This window comes from Papio anubis, chromosome 2 (assembly GCF_008728515.1).
Source record: "Papio anubis isolate 15944 chromosome 2, Panubis1.0, whole genome shotgun sequence".
Classification (NCBI taxonomy): domain Eukaryota; kingdom Metazoa; phylum Chordata; class Mammalia; order Primates; family Cercopithecidae; genus Papio; species Papio anubis.
The window spans coordinates 104224906-104237042 of record NC_044977.1 but is presented as its reverse complement, the minus strand read 5'-3'; the positions used below and the strand labels follow the sequence as shown (position 1 = coordinate 104237042).

At 39.5% G+C, this 12137-nt stretch overlaps 1 protein-coding gene across 2 annotated transcripts in view; it reads right to left on the bottom strand.

Moving 5' to 3' along the window:
• The window catches only part of TBCCD1 (TBCC domain containing 1), a 28700-nt gene extending 16563 nt beyond the window's left edge, over positions 1–12137 (bottom strand). Inside the window, exons 1-3 of one of the 2 annotated variants that reach the window (XM_003894700.3) lie at positions 12066–12137; positions 8792–9170; positions 3509–3664 (exon numbers count right to left, since the gene is read on the bottom strand). In XM_003894700.3, the coding sequence (XP_003894749.2) occupies positions 3509–3664; positions 8792–9127 (492 nt within the window). In that variant the 5' untranslated portion in view covers positions 9128–9170; positions 12066–12137. Of the gene's footprint in view, positions 1–3508; positions 3665–8791; positions 9171–11357; positions 12043–12065 lie in introns of those variants that run through there. The other variant, XM_009201217.4, reaches the window with a different exon arrangement.

Here is a 12137-nt window from a genome sequence, read left to right as displayed (position 1 = left end):
TTTAAACCTAACAATAATCTTAAAACAGATGCCATTATGATGCCCACTTTACAGATGAGAAAATGAATTTACAAAGAAGAAACCTGCCCAAGATCACGGAGCTAGTAAATACTTTAAAAATTTTAGATCAAACATAAAAATAACTATCATGGACATTCAATGAAGCATTGGGTTTCTTAATTTGCCTTTTGCAATTACAGAAGGAATTTCAAATTCTACTGGGTGAAATGAGGCAACCAATCTTACTATGACAAGATTTAAGAAATCATAACTTTGGGAATAAGCTTTGAGTTGGCAGATGTCCCAGTGATTTGACCCATTCATCTGCCAGATGATTTTTACCCCTCTTATTTGGCATGAACAATGTTAAGTGATGAATATTCAAATTAAATAAGACATAGTTTTTCAGTCCTCACAGAACTTAAGAGTCTATGTAGTAAGAAGATAAATAAATTACCATAACCGTGAGATAAGACCTACAGCAGAGGCCTGTAAAGATGTTCTATATGCATGAAAGAAACAACGAACTCCATCTGGGGAAAAATAAATCGTATCTGAGTGCTATTTGAATAGATTCTTGATTCCGGGACTGACGCGATGAAGAAATGCAAACAGACAACAACAAAAGCATTCCGCATGGGAAAAGACAACTGGCACCCATATGAGAAAAAGTACTCATATGTTAGGAGATCCGTAAGTTCTGGGTGGGGTACAGGAAGCATTCTGGGAGGCCAAAGCACTGGAGCAAAATGGTAGGCAGGACCCGAAATTCTGGTGAATTAATTTCAAAGACCTGACTTCATCTTGGTATGCCAGGACTTTCACCATTTCTTTTTAAATAGCTGTATTTTTTTTCTTTTTTTTTGAGACGGAGTCCGGCCACCACGAGGCTGGAGTGCACAGGCTGATCCTAGCTCTACTGCAAGTTCACTTCCCCTGGTTTATTTATCTCCTGCTCCCACTCTACACTCAGCCACTTCGGCCTCGGCTAGTTTTTGTATGGTAGAGACGGGTTTCACCAGTGCCAGCCAGGATGTCCCATCTCCTGACCCCTTGATCCGCCTGCCCCGCCTCCCAAGTGCTGGGATTACAGGCCTGATTAACAAGGCCTGGCCCCTTTTCTTTTAATAAATTTTCCTCTGGATGACAAATAAAACAGATAAAAGCAGAGTTAGTCTCAACCTATTCCTCCCTCTCACCCCATCCCCCTCCCCCAAAGTAGGCCCTGAGGTGGTTCCATGGAGTACAATATAAAACAACAATGACAATGAGGATTTGTTGATGGAGTTTAAACAGGAGATAAATATAATCCATCTGCATTTTGGAAAGTCCAGTGTGGTAGTAAGTGGACTGCTGACTAAAGCAGAGCGACCAGGCAGGACCTAATTCTAGAAATCAAGGCAAAAAAAAGTCATTTGATAAAAAAGCCTAGACAATAGGAAGAAAAGCAACAGAGTTAAAGTGTCTGAGGCAGAATCAGTAAGGCTTGACAATGAGGTATGAGTGGTGAGAGAGAACACGGGTGAGTTTTACTCACATAAGAAGTACAGGTTAACTCAAGTAAAGGGAGATTTTACTGTATGGACACTCAGTTGTCTCCCAAACTGAAGTAGAGGCAAACCTCATTAGAACGGGAACTGGAAAGCCATCTAGAACCTGCATGTCCGTTCCATTATCTTCTTTTTCTCTGATTATAAGTAACCTGTGCTTCTCTGATTACCTCAAAATTTCTTTTTCCTTTCTTTTTTTTTTTTGAGATGTAGTTTCACTCTTGTTGCCCAGGCTGGAGTGCAGTGGCGCAATCTCAGCTCGCCGTAACATCCACCTCCTGGGTTCAAGCGATTCTCCTGCCTCAGCCTCCCAAGTAGCTGGGATTACAGGCACGCACCACCATTCCCAGTTAATTTTGTGTTTTTAGTAGAGACGGGGTTTCTCCATGTTGGTCAGGCTGCTCTCGAACTCCCGACCTCAGGTGATCTGCCCGACTTGGTCTCAGAATTTCTAATCCCTTATAACTCTAGTTCATTCATGAGCATGATGGCTGTTCTAGTCCCAATGTCAAATGGGTTTTCAGTTCAAACACCTATCACTAATGCATAATTTCTTCCTGGGGGAACTGACTGGCCAAGGTCATCACTTTAAATCTGGCCAATTTCAAATGTATAGCAGTAAATGGGCTACTCAAGTGTCCATCACTGGTCCAATCAGTTATTGCGAGAGGTCATGCTGTAGTATAAACCAAAGTCACCATTTACTGGTGCTTAACAAGTCCCACGCTAATATATTACTGAAGTCTCATAGCCATTCAGAAATACGCATTATTATCCCCACTTAGAGAAGAGAAGCCAAGGCCTAGAGAAGTTAACTGACTTGCCTAAAATCATATGACTAAATGATATTAAATGATAGAGGCAGAACTGAATGGAGGCTACCTTGGCTCAAAACACATCTCCTAACAGTGCCCATTCTGCAGGAACTGCATGCGGAGAGAGAGGTAGTGACTGGCATCTCTAATACATCTGGGCTTGAACATTCTGAATTTAAGCTATAGCTTAAATTCAATAAAAAATATACAGAATATAAAGTGGTGAGTATAAAGCAAGAGCTCTGGGAAGGAGACAAACTTGGGAGTCACTAAGATATATGAAGTCATAGGAATATAAAGAATTATCTTGAATGAATAAGAGAAAATTGCCCCAGACAGAATAGCTGCTTGTAAGGGCAAGGGGAGAGAAATTTATGAAAGACAGTGAAAAGGGAAAGTTAGAAGCAAAACCAAGAGTAATAGCATCATGGAATATAAAGGAAGAGAGATTTATTAAAAAGGAGATTATAAAAGTTCCAAATAGCAAAGAGATATTTTTTCTTAGCTTTAGAACATTTTTAAATTTTTATACATTTTATACATTGCATTAATACTGCGGTCTACATTTTACTTAAAGTTTTTCAAAATACTTACACAAGAATAAGTAAAAATATTTTGGTTTTCTTTACAAAAACAGAAAGAAAAAAAGCAATAAGACATCCTCTAAAATTCACAATGTGAGGCAGTTAAATTTAGCTTCTGGGTTGTCACGTATGTAACTTGAACAACATGAGAAGATATTTTTATACTTAAACTACATGAGAAGATATTTTTATAAATTTTTTTCAGTAGATTTCAAAAGACTTTGCAAGCACTACATCTTCTTGATGATCCTTAGTCAAATAAGTTGATTCACATTCATTAACATTTTGAAAATGGGAATGCTAATTGAATATAGTGAATGACATGCCCAAAAATCAGGCAAGTGATTTTTCTGTCAGTGAAGGAACTGAAACCATTTCTATTTTGATTAAGACTGTACACACTTATTTTGTTTTATAATAAAAAAAAAAAGTGAAAAACAAAACAAGCCATCAAATCACTGACTTATGTAAGAAATCTCATCATAATTTTTAATGCAAGTGAACCATCTCCCTCACAAATTGTCCCTTTTAGAGAATGACATCAAGATATAAAGAGTACCTTATTATGACAATTAGATTTTTCAGTCAGGTCAGGAGACTGAGATCTGCTTCTGGGACTAGGCCACTCTTCACCAATCAAAGATGTCCTTAGGGAGACTTTGTTCAACTGTTGAATGTATAAGAAGAGCAGAAACTGTAGGGTGTCCACTGAAAGCTGTCCAAGAAGAAAATAAAAGATGAACAGACGTTTTAAAACATCAACCACTAGTCTAACAACTAAGTAGACATAGTAAATTCACGAGTTGGCTGATCCTAAAAAAAACAAACTTAGAAACATTGCTAGTTTTGATATGTATGTCTCTGATACCCAGATGTAGGAGTTTCTCTTCTTTTTTTTTTTTTTTTGAGACAGAGAGTTTTGCTCTTGTCGCCCAGGCTGGAGTATAATGGTGCGATCTCAGCTCACTGCAACCTCCGCCTTCCTGGTTCAAGTGATTCTCCAGCCTCAGCCTCCTGAGTAGCTGGGATTACGGTGCCCACTACATCCAACTAATTTTTTGTATTTTTAGTAGAGATAGGGTTTCACCATGTTGGCCAGGCTGGTCTTGAACTCCTGACCCTCAGGTGATACACCCACCTCGGCCTCCCGAAGTACTGGGAATACAGGCATGAGCCACTGTGCCTGGCCAAGAGTTCCTAAAACTAATTAAGGTGGAATAACTTACCTTCACAGAAAGCTGTATAGCATCTATGGCTACAGAAATTATCTCCCAAAACTGATGAAAGGATGAAGTACATACATTTTTTAAGTACATTATTTCAGAAGTTTAACCTTACAGTTTAAAAAAAAAAAAAACCCAACCTTAGTAATTTGAATAAATAAGTAGATGAAGTAAGAAGAAAATTAAGTTAAGACATAGAGGTTTAACTTAAGATTCATAAACTTATCAAGAAAGTTTAGGGTACCAGTGCAATCCCTGAAATTGTATGTAATTCTTCGGTATATGTGCATTTTTTAAGGAAGTAGGCCTCAGGTTTTCACCAAATTCTTAAAGGGGTGTTTGACTTAAAGACAAAAACAGTGTTGGTTTGATAGATGTATAGTCATTTCTTATTCAAGGAAGGGTGTGGTTGAAGCTCACGATTTGAAGCTCCTGATTACCCTCATCTACCTACCCCCAAACAGGAGAGGCAAAAAAGTAAAGTAATACATCTGGGTCTACAGCTATATTCACCCTGATTCCCAACTTGGCTAAAAACACTATCATCTGAGAAACTTAAAAGTACAGATTCTCGGGATCACCCAGACCTATTTTATCAACTGTCAATGTGAAGCCCCATGAATTTGTATATTTTATAACGTTTTACTTTCTTAATTGAACTCTTGAGATAATTGTAGACTGAGATACAGTTGTGAGAATTCACACAGAAAGATCCCATGTACGCTTTACCTGTCTTGCCAAACTATAGGACAGTATCACAATCAGGATATTGACACCGATACAGTCAAGATACAAGAACATTTCCATTAACAGAAGAATCTCTCATGTTGTTCTTCTACAGCCATACCCACTTCTCTGTCCCCCTCACCCCTTCCTTAGGCCCTTAGCAACCACTTACTTGTTCTCCATCTCTATAATTTTGTCATTTCAAGAATGTGAGGTAAATAGAATCATATAATATGTAGCCTTTTGGGATTGGCTTTTTTTCCGTAAGCATAATTCCCTGATTTTATATATACTTCCATTTTAAACAATTATTTGTTACATTATCATTGTTTCTCCATGGAGACTACAGGATCCTTGCCTTCTCCACATTTATACCCCTAGTAACTAGCAAAGCATCTGGTACATAAAAAGCACTAAAAAAATCTGGAACTTCCTGAAGGTTTTATTCATCTCTATACCCACAGCATCCACTACTATACTGAGTACATAGTAGATAATAAATATTTGATTAATGAATAAATGTACTGCCCTTTCCCTCTTCATTGCTTGACAAACTTCTTTTCAATTTCCAAAACGTTGTTTAGATATTATCCTATATGGCAGAGACTGCTAGATGCTTACTAAATACTTTTTATCTTCTTCCTGGGCATGCAATTAGATGGCATTTCCCATCTTCCCTTGCAGTTAGATATGGCACAAATGAATTACAGCAACTGAATGTGAATGAATTTATCTTTATCACTTTCAAGCCTAATCATAAAACTCCCAAAAGAAATGGAAGCAAAAGGACTCAGAGGCCCCAATGGGCATGGCTGTGGCAAACTGTATTATTATTTGCTATTGTTTACTTTCAAATTCTCTAAGAGGCTTATACAGCCCTACCCATGGCCATGGGATTTTCCTTATCTCCTGAAAGGTGGTTTACCTTCCCATCTTCATGGGAATAATGCCTCAGCCAATGGAATGAAAGCAGTCTTAGTTTATGTCAAATCTGAATAAAAGTTTTAAGAGGCATCATGAGTCCAGAAATAAACTCACACATATATAGTCAACTAATTTTCCACATAGGTGTCAAGAATACAAAATGGGGAATAGTCTCTTCAATAAATGATGCTGAGAAAACTGGATCTACACATGCAAAAGAATGAAATTGGGACCATAGCTTGTACCATATATAATCAACTCAAAATGGATGAAAGACTTAAATGTAAGAGGTGAAATGGTACAACTCCTAGAGAAAAACAAGGAAAAAGCTCCTTGACATTGGTCTTGGTAATGATTTTTTGGATATGACACCAAAAGCACAGGCAACCAATGCAAAAAAAAGTGAATTATATCAAACTAAAAAGCTTCTGCACAACTAAGGAAACAATCAACAGAAAAAAAGGTAAACCATGTATCTGGTAAGGAGTTAATATCTAAAATATATAATGAACCCCTACAGCTCAATAGCAAGAAAAACCAAACAACATAATTAAAAAATGGACTATGGACCTGAATAGACATTTCTCCAATGAAGACATACAAATGGCCAACAGGTATATGAAAAGGTGCTCAATATCACTACTCATTAGGGAAATATAAAGCAAAACCACAATGAGATAACACCTCACACTTATTAACAAAAGATTAACAAGTATTACTAAGGATGTGAAGAAAAGGGAATCCTGGTACCCTGTTGGTGAGAATGTAAACTGGTATAGCCATTATAAAAAACTGCATAGAGGTTTCTCAAAAAATTAAAACTAGAACTACCATATGATCTAGCAATCCCACTTCTGGGTATTTATCCAAAGGAACTGAAATCAGGATCCTGGAAATACCTGCACTCCCATGTTCACTGCAGCATTATTGATAATGGCCAAGATATAGAAGCAGCCTAAATGTCCACAGATGGATGACTAGAGAAAGAAAACTTGGCATGCATATATAATGGAGTACCATTTGGCCTCAAAAAAGAAAGAAATCATGTTGGGTACAGCGGCTTATGCCTGTAATCCCAACACTTTGGGAGGCTGAGGTGGGAGGACCACTTGAGGCCAGGAGTTCAAGACCAGCCTGGGCAACACAGTGAGATCCCGACATCTATGAAAAAAATACAAACATTTGCCTGGTGTGATGGCACACACCTGTAGTCCTAACTACTCAGGAGCCTGAGGTGGAAGGACTGCTTGTGCCCAGAAATTCCAGACTATAGTGAGCTATGATTATATCCCTATACTCCAGCTTGGGCAACAGAGTGAGATCCTGTCTCCTAAAAAAATAAAAGAGAGAAATCCTGCCATTTTCAACAATATGGATGGACCTGGAGGACATTATGCTAAGTAAAATAAGCCAGATACAGAAAGACAAAACTATATAATCTCACGTATATGTGGAATCTAAAATAGTCAAACTCATAAAAACAGAGAGAAGGGTGACTGACAAGGGCTAGGAGGAGGGGGAAATGGGGAGGTGATGGTCGAAGGCTACAAAGTTTCCATTATGCAAGAAAATTAAGTCCTGAAGATCTACTCTACAGCATACTGCCTAGAGATAACAATTATATGTTGTATACTTAAAATTCTCTAAGACAGTAGATCTTATATTAAGTGTTCTTAACAGGAACATACACAAAATAACAAGAATAAAAGAGGAGGGGGAAACTATGGGGGGTGATGGGTATGTCTGTGTCCTTGATGGTCACGATGGTTTCACAGCATATACTTATCCCCAAACTTATTGAGCTGTATACATAAAATAAGAATTTAAAAAGAGCCATCATGAGCTTCCTCCGTTCTGTTGTTCCTCCTTTCTGTTACAAGAACGAGAATGATCTACACAGAAGCTATTTCTTTAGCCTGTGTCCCTAAATGGGAAAACACAGAGCCTGGACAAATGCCATAGCAAAAATGAAACCCACATGTAAAATGGGCAAGAAATAAATCTTTTCCCCTGTAAGCCACTGGAATTTCACATTTGTTTGTTCTTAACAAATGAAAGTAGCTTTTAACAAAGCTGATTAATAGTGACTCCAAATGACAGAAACATGGAACCCTGGTCACTGCTTGGATGACAGCAGCCCAGAGATTTGTCCAGCCAAGAGCACCTGTGTTGGATTGCTGCCTGAATGAAAGCCACTGAAATACTGGGCTGTCTGTTACTATAATCAGCCTACTTGATTAACATACTTTCTCTGTGAAGTCTTTCCTGATTCACCAAAATAAATCAGTCTTTATTCAATTTATGTACTTTGCATATTCTTTTATCATACATATCACACTATTAAATAGCATCTCTTTTTTAATACCAGCTTCCTCTACTAGTCCATAAGCTCCATGAGGGCTGAGATGCTATTCTAACCACCTTTGAATCCTATCATGTAGCAGATGTTCATTTTAAAATAGTCAGGTGCTCTGACTGTAACATATCAGTTGTTCATAACACTCGTTCACCCTAAAATCTTTTTAAAGTCAGTAAAATCTTTCCCTTTTTCAATAACAGAGTTCCTGTAACATTACTGCTTTGGGAGTAGGTGAGTAAGGTCTGGTAAGTAAGGACTAATTCACTGAATACATGAAATACTGCCAAACTGGAACTACTACAACTCAAATAATATCTTGCGATTACAATGGCCATTGGCCTAAAACCTAAAATTTTACAGCTAATACAAAAATTAAGAATGGTTTATTGGGCCAGGCATAGTGGCTCATGCCTGTAATCCCAACATTTTGGGAGGTTGAGGCAGGAAGACTGCTTGAAGCCAGGAGTTCAAGACCAGCCTGGGAAACAAAGTGAGACTGTCTCTATTTAAAAATGTAAAAATTATAATACACACACAAAAAAATTTTTTATTTAAAAAAGAATGGTCTCTTTCCAAAAGTAATTAAATATAACCACATATCAATTCATACCTGATTTCTCTGCTTTTCAACTTCCTCCTCAGACAGGCAGTTGGACAGAACCTCAGACCATTCCAGGCGCTCCTCAGGTGTCTTCACTGAAAGACTATCAAATATTTCGAAGTAAAGCCACGCCAGGTCCTTGGCCAACTGCAGCTTCCCACAAGCGATGTGCCTCCATGTTGACCAGTAGAGGCGCGGGTAAGCTCCTTCTGTGGCCCGGATTTGCACATAGGTGGATATCTTCCTGAGATAGTGAAGACTAAACTTGGATGGAGGGGGGACCTGCAAGGCACCCACTATAAAGGGTTCTGCTTTCACCCAGAGGAGAACGCTGGACTGATCCATATTATCTCTAAGGACATCTGGGTGAAAAGGCTTCTTTGCATACCTAGGAAATAAAGTTTCTTCATAAACTGATTTGAAACAAGTCTCATTTATGTATTTTTTTCTTGGAAGGTGACTCTCTCTCTCAACTGTGTTGCATGTATTACATCATCAGCTTAAAAGGCAGCTCTAGTTCATCAACCAAGAGCAGAACAGTTTTTTTAACCAGATCACATTATAATCTGAGAAAAAAAATTTGTGATAAAACAAAATTATCTTACTCAAATTGTTAGAACTCCTTGTTTCAGGAAGTGGGTGTAGAAGCATGAAGTCTGAGTGAGATCCCAGGAAGAAAAGGAATGAGGGGAAAAAAGTCATCCTATCACAGGAAACCTTCTTCTACTCTGAGCGGGAACACTGGTCAAAATCAGGGAAATATATTTCACAAAGTTAAATCATTTACACAGAAGACAGTTGGTTAAAGATCTGGACATGTTAGCTGACCATATAAACTCAATATGAAGTGCTAACGTGAGGCAGCAGGCAAGAATGCTAATGTAAACACAGACTGCAAGAATAGATCAGGAGTTACAGCATCTTTATTCTCTGTAACAGTGAACCCACTCTGGCATATTCTACCCTGCTCAGTTCAGGTGTGATACTTTTAGATTTTGTTGTAACAATGATACATGATTTTTATGGAATGCTTATAAAATACAAAAACAGGGAATCATCCACAATCCCCCAAGTAAAGGGCAACTAATTAATATTTTATCGTATTTCCTTCTACTCTTTTTCTTTTCTTTTCTTTTCTTTTTTTTTTTTTTTTTTTTTGAGATGGCATTTCCCTCTGTTGCTCAGGCTAGAGTGCAGTGGCATGATCTCAGCTCACTGCAACCTCCACCTCCCAGATTCAAGCAATTCTCCTGCCTCAGCCTCCCCAGTAGCTGGGACTACAGGTGCCCACCACCACGCCTGGCTAATTTTTGTACTTTTAGTAGAGATGGGTTTTCACCGTGTTGGCCAGGCTGGTCTCAAATTCCTGACCTCAAGTGATCCCTCACCTCAGCTTCCCAAAGTACTAGGATTACAGGAGTGAGCCACCATGCCCAGCCTCTTGTCTTTTTTCTACACATAAATTAGATGTTAGTTTTTGAATTTTCACAGCTGTGATGTTACATATACAATTCTGTACTATTTCAAAAGATTTACAGTATTCTAAACAAATGTATCCCATTTTGTTCAACTGTTCTCCCATTTTTAGACACTTTATTAGGTTTCAGATTTTTCACAAAAACAACATAGGCAAAATACTGATCATTACTGAAGTGGGGCGATGGGCACATGGGGGGCTCATTGATTCTATTTTTGTGTATGTTAAAAAATTTCATTACTAAAGTTCAAATGTTGTCACCAGTGTAAATAATGCTATCACAACCATCTTTCTTCATATTTTCTGCATTACAAATTATTTCCTTGAGAAAATTTTCAGATGTACTTTTGTGAAATGGAGTAATTGACATTTCTAAAGCTTGTGAAATATATTCTCGTTGCTTCCAAATGATTTTATCAAATTGTACCATCCTTTGACTATGGTAGCCACTTCACTGTGCACTCCTCAACATTAGCAACATCATTTTTTTAAAATCTAAAAAATCATTTAAAAAATGAATTATATGACTGATAAAAAATTTATTGTTATTATTATATTTTGCATTTGATTCTAAGAAAACTGTGCTTCTCTCTTTTTTTTGAGATGGAGTCTTGCTCTGTTGCCCAGGCTAGAGTGCAATAGCTGGTCTCGCCTCATTGCAACCTCCACCTCCCACGTTCAAACGGTTCTCCTGCCTCAGCCTCCCAAGTAGCTGGGATTACAGGCTCCTGCCACCACGCCAGGCTAATTTTTGCATTTTTTTAGTAGAGAAAGGGTTTCACCATGTTGGCCAGGCTGGTCTTGAACTCCCTGACCTCAGGTGATCCGCCTGCCTTGGCCTCCCAAAATGCTGGGATTACAGGCGTGAGCCACCGCACCCGGCCTGCCAACTGCTTCTCTCGAGAATCATCTGTTCAGAAAAATAACTGACATCAATCAAGTGCTTACTATGTACCAGGTAGCATGCTAATCATTTTGCATACTTCACCCCCTTTCATCCTCACAACTACCTGGAGATACAGTACTTAAGACTGTACACATTTTCGATGAAAAAAATTAGGCTTAGCGAAATTACGAGATTTCCGTAAGGACACCTACTTAGCTGGCACAGCCCTGGATTAGGATTCGGGTCGACTTGAGAACTGCATTACTACAAATGTACTCTAGGAATCCAGTTTTGGGAGAATCTCTTAAAAACGGGAGTGGATCCAGAAGAGAATTTCCAGAATAAAGAGCCTTAGACAGGACGCCAGGTGAAAGAATCAGAGAGTGTAAACTCAAAAGATGGGCGTGGAAGGGCAAAAGGCAGCTGTCTTCCAATGTGGAGAGACTGGCGTCGTTTTGAGTAAAACCAGACGATAAAAGTTAGGCGAGGAAGACCTCGGTTCTCTCCAAAACGTAAAGAGGCTGCTCTGTGAGGTACTGAGCCCCTGTCAACAGCCAGATCCCAGGGATGAGCTCTCCATTCTAACTCTGAGAGTCGAGAGGGCTCAACCCGTAAACAAACACAAACTGGGGTTCTGACCCTGGCGGTGCGCTGGGGTTAAGGATTTTCAGGTCGGAAGATCGGTGTGGGTCTAAGGCAGTTGTACTGGGGCTTCGCTGCCACCCTGGACTTGATCCCGGGTGGGACTCTGCGTGGGCCGCCCCAGCGTCGCGACGAGACTTCAGGAACACAGACACCCACACTGACAGAGTCGGTAGCTGACCCGAGACGCGGCGAGCGCGAAGGCAGCCTCCTCGGCCCAAGCCTGCAGCCTGACTGACCCACACCGCCCTCCCCGGCGCCAGCCCGTGCGCGATTACCTGCTAAGGCAGGCGCCGCTCCGCCGCACTTCTCCGCGCGCCGCCGCAACCCGCGTCCGCTCGCTGGGCCCG